The sequence below is a fragment of the Carassius carassius genome, chromosome 27 (assembly GCF_963082965.1).
Source record: "Carassius carassius chromosome 27, fCarCar2.1, whole genome shotgun sequence".
Lineage (NCBI taxonomy): Eukaryota > Metazoa > Chordata > Actinopteri > Cypriniformes > Cyprinidae > Carassius > Carassius carassius.
Genome location: NC_081781.1, coordinates 19,046,838 through 19,055,941, shown reverse-complemented (window position 1 = coordinate 19,055,941; position 9,104 = coordinate 19,046,838). Strand labels below are relative to the sequence as shown.

The 9,104-nt window shown below is 37.1% G+C and overlaps 1 protein-coding gene across 1 annotated transcript; it reads right to left on the bottom strand.

The window, feature by feature from the left end:
• On the bottom strand, nucleotides 1-8,356 carry LOC132107432 (meprin A subunit beta-like). Its single transcript, XM_059513641.1, has 11 exons — nucleotides 8,147-8,356; nucleotides 5,824-5,842; nucleotides 5,678-5,737; nucleotides 5,549-5,592; nucleotides 5,217-5,295; nucleotides 3,763-3,880; nucleotides 2,171-2,347; nucleotides 1,811-2,031; nucleotides 1,497-1,649; nucleotides 379-594; nucleotides 1-302 (listed from the first exon to the last, which is right to left on the bottom strand). Exons 1-11 carry the CDS (start codon nucleotides 8,354-8,356, stop codon nucleotides 1-3), a joined length of 1,599 nt encoding a protein of 532 aa, XP_059369624.1.
• Between the last annotated feature and the right edge of the window lie 748 nt (nucleotides 8,357-9,104).

The following is a 9,104-nucleotide window of genomic DNA, read 5'->3' as shown; positions in this document are numbered from 1 at the left end:
TTATTTTATCTTGGTTATTATAAATAAGAACATAGTGTATGCCAAAAAAAATGAGTAACCATCTGGGGATATGAAGCGGGGACTGTAGGTTCCGGAACCAGCAGGGGTTTTAGCAAGAAGCCTGGTAAAATCACGAATGCGCCAAATGTATTGAGGACACTTGGTCTCTGAGAGGTTGATGTCGTCCAGAGACAGACCAGCCTTTGATGGTTTTCTTCCTTTAACCCCTTCAAATACTACTCTGAATTTATCAGAGACATTTAGCGTAACATGATATAGTTTCCAGAAGCCTCCACGTCCCCCTAGTTTATACAAGTATAAGTTACCCATGGGATAAAATTATTTATCTATTTGTGTTTTAAACATAAAAAGTGTTACCACTGATCTTCTGAATGAGTCTCAGGGCTCCTTTGGGGTTTTTAACTGTGTATTCACACACCCAGATGTTTAGCTGGTCATCAACGCTTCCGCTTTTGTAGTGATAGAACTGCAGGCATTGGGAGCGTCTTTTGGGATGAAAGAGGTGACTTTCCAGGAAAGCATTTTTACCCTTGGTTCCTGTGGCTGTACTGAAATGCATGAAGAACCCAACCCCTGTGGAAGTATTAACTTTATTAGATAATAGACCATTAAACCAGTATTCTCACTTTCTCTTTGGACCTTATAATGGAGTTTAAAAATCATTTTGTCATATTGGAATCCTTGACAAGAAATGTCTTGAGAAGGTCAAAGAATATTTCCTCATGGTATCAGTAAAATGTGTTTATCATGAAGACCAAAGTGCCACCATCAAGAAAAAAGGTATCAGTGCAGGTTTATGGACTATGGATTATTCAATTTTACATATAGTGTTGTTCATATAACAAAAATTAAACAAATAGTCTTCCATGTGACACCATCCCATTTAATACAGTCTTTGGCATAACTAGGTATTTTGTGATAAGACCTGAAATAATCATATAATAATGTATGTTTTAAACACTTTGTGTTAAATTACCTTGGTAAACAAATATAAATAATAGTCAATTCTGTGATTTCTGAAGGAGTTTATAATATAGCTGCTGAGAGAGTGACTGTAAGTTGGACATTTATCTTTATAGATATCTCTATATAATTTGATTCCTCTTGTTAAGTCATGGAAATGCAATAGAAGATTTTTTTTTCTTTTACAGTTGGCGTAAATAATGCTTGTCATGTTGAAAAAGTTCAAATTTCCACACAACACTACTGCTTGATGTGACTCACAGTGACAAGAGTCATGATTTTTGATGCATCACAACCAAAGATATTTGTGTTTATATGGATCTGGACAAATGAGGTGCTACGAAGCATGATGTTGCATAAATGGAAAAAAATAATTGTAAAATTCTCTTAACTCACTAGCATGAAGTTTTATTGCTAGTGATCCTGTGGCTCAAAAATGGCAATTTTCAATGTAAATCAATGCAAAACTCATTTGGCTTGAATCCTGCTTTTGTGGTTAGGGGTGTTTATACCTTGACATCGACCCAGGTTGGTGTAGTCCGTCTGTGGACCACCCTTTACTCTTTGTACACGAGCCCATTTGCCATTTCCACCATCACCCTGGATCATGCCACAGATATTTGGCTCCTCAAACTGGCAAGAGTCCAGAAAAGTTGATGCTGTAGCTGGAAGAATTATGAAAAATGTTTAGGACAAGATGAGTATGAGAAGCAAAGTATTAGTTGAGCAAGTAGTCTTTATCTTATCAGTCAAACTAATGTCAATATATTTATAAAAAAAAAAAATCAAAGAATATTCTACAGAAAGTGCTTAATCATAAACTTACTACAATTGTATAGCCGGTTCAGCTTGAGCAGGTCACTGTCACTAAACTCCATGCGTTGACCAATCACGTTCAAGAATTCTGGTATTTTGGTAACAATGGTTGGTTCACTGCCTTTGCTGAAGGCTGTCTTACTGTAGTACATGACTGAACCATAATCATAGGGCACACCAAGAGAGCTTGACTCCGTTTCATTATGTAAATTAAAGTTTTTCTTATGACCTAAGTAAGAAACAAACCGTGAAACAGTTAATGAACAAATTAGTTTGTATTTAATATTAGTATATTTATAGATTTTAGGAGTTTGGCATGACAGAATGATCTTTTTATTGATGTGTGTATTTAAGAATTCAATAGTTATGCTTTTGAATCTGGTCCCACATGATGGTGACGTAGTCGTCTCTGTCAGATCTGGATTGTTCGTGCCAGAAACCCAGCGCATGCAGAAACTCATGCTCCACTTTTCCTAAACTGTCACAGCCTGCACCAATTGACAAGTTTTGTTTCCTCATCCGTTGATTCCCCACCTTTGAGTTACATCTGATTGAACATAAAAACATCACCTTTTCATCACCCTGAATTTCATTTTTTTTTTTTTTTTTTTTTTTTTACAGCCAGTGCAATAAAAATCTAAATGTTTTCAAATGCCTGAAATGGTCTAACATGTTAATTTGCCTAAAATATTATTTAATAAATTTAAGTGATTAAAGATCCACTGAAGTGCCTTGAAGAGTCACAATTTTCAAACTACACGTCCTCAGCATCATTATAGTCACTGCTTTGCTTTAGTTAAAGTTTCAAATCGAAACTAAAGGGGAAATCTATTAGAGTTAGACTGTGGCTGTCATAAGTGGTCAAATGTGTCTTTACTGAGATCAACAGCTCTGACCCAAGCTGTGATATGAGCAAAGCGCTACTGGCTATTTTAAAAAGTGGTGGGGCTTCTCGCTAGGTCTTCCTGTTTCAGCTAAATCTATGTCAACCCATAGAATAATATGTAAACTGTTTTAATTGTTACCTATACCCTATGTAGTGCACTACATGCCATCAACCATACAGAAAATACTACTGTATATGAATAGAGCCGTGCGAAGATGGTTGGTTAAGCAGCTGCATTTTTTTAAAGCTTGTGACATTTGTTCCAAAAACTTAGCTTGAAGTGAGTAATTCCTACTGTTTTACATCAAGATGTCTTCACAAAAACTGATTAAACCTGCCAATCTACAACTAAACCCCAAAGGCAAAGATTCCTGACCTAATGTTGAAAAGAAAGATGAAGAAAAAGTAAGAGATGGCTAATGAAACGTGAAATAATGTGATATTAAATCTGTAAAGTAGGATGTATGAGAACCTGGTGGATTTATGTGAAAAATCCAAACAAAGCAGCGCAATGATTGTAAACCTAACGAAGGTGATTCAGTTCAGCATGGAAGAGGTGAATGAGTGCAACAACAACAACACACAAAAAAAAGATTTAAGGACTTGGAGATACAAAATGATCAACTTCCCAAGAATCGTGATCTTAAGGAGAGGGTTAGAGAAAAGGAAAGATATAGAATGAGGTGGTGCCTCCGTATCAAAGGCATAGAAGAAAAAAAAAGATGAAGCTATTAGATCACTTGTCAATCCATAACAATGTTAGATTAGATGGTGGATTTCTTTTCTTTTTTTCTTCTTTTTGATTTCTATAAAGCATCCATTTTATTTTGAGGCATTTTGGTTTTGGAGTAAGATGTTTTAAAAAAAAAATCATTTAAATGTTATATAATGGTATCAATCAGCTCTACAATCTCAAAATATTCTCCAACTAAAAGAGGAATTCAGTAGCTATAACTGACTGTAAAAAAGTAAAAAAATATTTCGTAGGTTTTTGTTTAAGAAAAAAAAAAGTGACACATTTACATAAATGTGTGAAGATGAGTTTAAATGTGTGTAGTGTTTTGAAGTTTTCTTACCCACTGCCTTGGAATACGAAAATGTAGTTTGGCTCTCCATCCCAGGGTTTGAAGTCAATACAGGTCTTGAGCTTGAATTGCTCAAATGCTCTCAGTATCACACCTTTAGCATTAACTTCTATAAAAAAAAAAAATAATAATAAAATTTTAAAAAAGGCAGAAGAGGGAGGTGTCATGATCATAGACTTTCTGTTCCTTTTGTGTTTCCCTACTTTGGTCATGTTCCGTTCCTTGTTTTGGTAATTGATTAATCCCCACCTGTTTCCATTCCCCTGATTACACAACAGCTCTGAGTCTGACCCAAGCTGTAATATAAACAAAACACTACTGGCTATTTTACAAAGAGGTTGGGCTTCTCGCCATCTGGGCGTGATGATTTGCCACGGGACTTCCATTCTCCAGCTCCGCCTTAGCATGAGGTTTCCTGTCTCCGCCTCCAGCCTCCGAACCCTGGACTCCACCTCGGTCCTTTGACCCAGTGGCTCCGCCTTGGCACCTAGTTCCCTCGTCTCCACCGTGGACCGTCGTGGACCATCCGCCGCCTTGGGACTCCACTCCTCTGGTTTCGCCTCATCACTCCATCCCTCCGGCTCTGTCGGGCTCCTCCTTCCCTCCAGCTCCACCTCCATCCTCAGTCGCTCCGACTCCGCAGCGGGCTTCTGGAGCCCTGCCTCGGTTGCTGGTGCCTTTAGCGCTGCCTTTGACCTCCGGACCCTCCGTGTCACCCTTGCTCTCCGTCTGCTTGGCTCCAACCTGGGCTCCTCATCCACCGGCGCAGTCTCCGTCAGTTGGCCCCCTGGTGTTGTCGGCTCCTCCTCCACCATGGCTTCTCCCGCCGTCGACTCCACCATGGGTCATCATCCTGGCTGGTCTATGGATGACCATCTGGCTTCTCCTGCTCCGGGCTCCTCCATCCACTCCACCCTGGTTCCATGCTCCATGTTCCCTCTTTGCCTGCCCCACGCCCGCCTTCTGAATCCCTACCCTCCCACCGCTGGACTGTCTCTTTCGGTGCAAGGACGGACCGTTCTGGGAGGGGGTGGACTGTCATGATCATAGAATTTCTGTTCCTTTTGTGTTTCCCTACTTTAGTCATGTTCCGTTCCTTGTTTTGTTAATTGATTAATCCCCACCTGTTTCCATTCCCCTGATAACTTTCCTTGTGTTTAAAAACTCTGTATGTTTAGTTCCTTGTTCCTTGTATTAATGTGATGTATTACTGTTAAATCCTGATGTTTCAAGAATTGTGTTGGATGTGCCCTTATTCTCCCTTGAGCTTTAAAATAACTCTTTTGATATATCTTCCTCATGTGCCTTATTCTACACACCAGCACACGTATTACATGAGGAGAGTGAGTAATTTGGAGCAAATATTAAGTTAGAATTATAATATCAGATACAGGTCAAAGCATAAATTCAACAGAACTGAATCAGTTATTATTATATTCACAGACCGAGGCTGCTGTCTAGGACATATGGCACAGTGGTCGGCCAGCGATACTTTTCATCCAGAATAGTGTTTCTGCCTTCTCCCTGTTAAATGTAAACCACACAAGGATTTATTTTATTTAAACAAAATGTTATCATTTTTATGTTAGTGATGTTTAGTGTATCTAACTGTATTTACACATTAGTTTGACCTCCTGAGGTTAATGTTGACAATTTCTGAAGGTTAAGAATGTCCTTAAAAATTATTTCATTATTTTTTTAAGCCCAGAGATTCAGGCCCTAATTTGTATCCTGTTTGTGGGAAGTGACATGAGAATTTGTTCAAAGAAACACTGACCTCATTTATCAGAATGTCTCCTTCCACCAGGTCAAGTCCTGCCACTGTTGAATGAGACAGCAGTTAATGCAAAACTGTTATAGAAATTATGCTACAGATTTAAGATGCGATATTAATGTTTCCACAAACCTTCATTTATTTCAAATATATCCAGGTCTTTTCCATTATCCACATCAATCACTGTATTGCCTACAAAAAAGGTCAAATTCTGAAAATATTATATAAATATCAATACAAAAACAGTTGTATTAAAATGATGTGAATGTTATACTCACCTGTGAGTGAAGATGTTGGCTTTTAAAGAAAACATTTGAGAGATAATTGTCAAAGGTGCACATTTACAAAAACAAGCTATTACAGTGTAAGTTTTGATATTGTATGAAATAACCACAAACTATCATAAAACTAATTCAGTCTTGAACAAGGTCATTGTATTTTAATATAACAATAGCTGTGTAAGTTTTGCTTTAACACAATATTAATTAACACATGATCGCAAAATAGTTTCTCTGACATCTGAGTTCTGTACTCACCACACACATGGCTGTGGCACATCATATGTCTCCTTTTAGGGTAGCTATTTCCTCCCAGACTAGGGTTGATTAAGTATTTAATTTATCTTCCTTGAAGTTTGGGTGTAGGGTGTTTGAAAAAGAAAACATAATTTCTCGTTGTGCACTTGTCTCGCACCATTTCGAATGTTATAAACATGAGCATAAAAAAAACTTGATCCTGGACCACAAAACCAGTCATAAGGGTCCAATTATTATTATTATTATTATTATTATTATTATTATTATTATTATTATTATTATTATTATTATTTAAGATTTTTACATTATAAGCTTTATATTCATGTATAGATTGTTAGGAAAGCACAATAAAAAAGTATTGAGAAAATCACCTTTAAAGTTGTCCAGATGAAGTCCTGAGTAATACATATTTCCAATCAAAAATTAAGTATTGATATATTTACGGTAGGAAATTTTCAATATATCTTCGTGGAACATGGTCTTTACTTAATATCCCAATGATTTTTGGCTTTATAAAATATTTATAATTTTGACCCATACAATGTATTGTTGGCTATTGCTACAAATATAACTGTGCTACTTATGACTGGTTTTGTGGTCCAGGATCACAAATGAATATCAGGATGCTTTTACCTAAAGCATTATATTCTTTACCTTCTTTGATCAAATAAACAGTTAATGCTTCAAGATGAGAACTAAAGAGCAAATAAAAGAAACATACACAAACTAAAATTTACATAACAAACCAACTTTTGATTATTCTTTAATCATTCCATATATTCAACCATCAACATTTACATTTATTCATTTAGCAGATGCTTTTATCCAAAGCGACTTACAGATGAGGACAGAGGAAGCAATCAAAAACAACAAAAAGAGCAATGATATATAAGTGCTATAACAAGTCTCAGTTAGGTTAACACAGTACACCTAACATGGGATTTTAAATAATATAATAAATAAAAAGAAAACAGATATATTAAAAAAAGAATAGTGCAAGCTTGTGTTAGAGGTCTTTACACATACACACACACACACACATAATTAATAAAAAAGAATATAGAATACAAAAAGATTAGAAAGGTAGTTAGATTTTTTTTAAGAATAGAATTAGAATAGTGCTTGTTAAAGTTAGAGGGTTAAATTAAAGATGGAAGAGATGTGTTTTAAGCCGATTCTTGAAGATGGCTAAGGACTCAGCTGCCCGGATTGAGTTGGGGAGGTTATTCCACCAGGAGGGAACATTTAATTTAAAAGTCTGTAAAAGTGACTTTGTGCTTCTTTGGGATGGCACAATCAAGCGACGTTCAGAACGCAAGCTTCTAGAGGGCACATAAGTCTGAAGTAACAAATTTAAGTAAATGGGTGCAGAGCCAGTGGTAGTTTTGTAGGCAAACATCAATGCCTTGAATTTTATGTGAGCAGCTATTGGAGCAGCTATTGGAAGCCAGTGCAAATTGATAAACAGAGGTGTGACATGTATTCTAGTTAATATACCAGGATTCAAAACATACCATCATTAACTAAAAGGGAAATGCATATACATCTCTACACTAACAAACTGAGGGGAGCTTTTCCATATATCATTCTTACACAATGGTTTCTTTGTCATTATCTGATGAACTTGAACTAGTAATAAATCTTGGGGGTTTAGTCACCCATGGTGGAATAGACTAAATCTGGGAAATCATCATCATCATCATTTTTGGGCACCTGTGTTTACATCATCATTTGGTGATGTATATACATTATTTTTCTCTATTTTTGCAAAGGTCTACACGTCTGAAATAGAATCAGAAAGTTAAATTCATTAGGCAGTATTCTGCAAGCCTCTGTTAATGCCACTAGTTTAGCTGCTTGGGCTGAATAGACTGCAATGACCCCGACAAAATCACATCATGTTCCGTAGTTACAGTATAGCCAACCTCGTTTTGCCTGTCTCAGGGTCTCTAGAGGCTGATCCCTCAACAAAAAGCATCATGTCAGCATTGTCAAAGAGGGTCTCTCTGAGGTCTGGCCATTGCTTCCAAACAGCTTCAAGCACAGTTACACAGTAAATTTATACCTTCTTCTTCTCTGTTGTTAACAGAGTGGTAAGATTTAACACAGAGCACTGTTTCACTGTCACATTTGGTTTTTTAAGAAATACAGTGTGGTATCTCAGCCAGCGATCGGTAGACAGATATGAAGTTTCCTGTTTCAGCAGAATTATTGAGACAGCGTGTGTAACCAGCAGTGTTGCATCAGTGTAACCAATGATTTCTTGGGAAGCCATTATGGCTTTTTCTGCAGTTGTACTGCCTGTAAGCATTTTGGCAACACAGGATTTTTTGCATAATTTGGGATGAATGTGCAACAATTTGAACACATTCCCAAGAATGACAATAGTTGTTTTTTGTAGCTGGTTTTGGAATTTTTTGAATGGCCTCAACCTGTTTTGATGACAGTGACTTCCTCGCTCCTTTAATGACATTCACCAAAAAAATGTACTTGCTGTTGTGCAAACTGTGACTTTGTCAAGCTTGCTTAATGACCTTTAGCAGCCAAATGCTGCAGCAGTTAAACAGTGTCTTTTTCACACCGCTCCTTTGTTGGTCTGCATACTATGAAGTGGTGCAGGTGTCAGGAGTAATGGTTCTAGACTCCTTCTCAGTGCCTCGTAATGTATTGTTGGTGATTCCCAGTAGCCTTGACATAATTTTGTAAAAGTGTTACCTTTCCCAAAATTTTTTTTAATCCAAACCAGAATTGACTGGGTATACTGGCATACTGATCTGTCATTTGCCAGATCGACCATAGAAAACCATTTGGCAACTGATGGCACTTGAGACATTATTAGCACATTTGGTGCATTTGCCTAAACTTCAGTGTTAGTAGCTCGTCTTGCACAAAACTCCACAGAGTTGGCTGACCTTTGTCTCTTATTCTTTTGACAGGAAACAATAGGGTTCATACTGGAGAGTCATTGCATGGCACAATAATGTCCAATTCTCATGCAATCAGTTGCTTCCTTTTTTTTTTTT

Coding starts and splice junctions, on each gene's coding strand:
- LOC132107432 (XM_059513641.1), bottom strand. CDS start 8,356: ATGGCTTCCCAAGAAATCATTGGTTACACTGATGCAACACTGCTGGTT. Junction 5,593..5,677: donor TATATTTGAAATAAATGAAG/GTTTGTGGAAAC, acceptor CTCATTCAACAG/TGGCAGGACTTGACCTGGTG. Junction 595..1,496: donor CAACCTGGGTCGATGTCAAG/GTATAAACACCC, acceptor ATACTTCCACAG/GGGTTGGGTTCTTCATGCAT.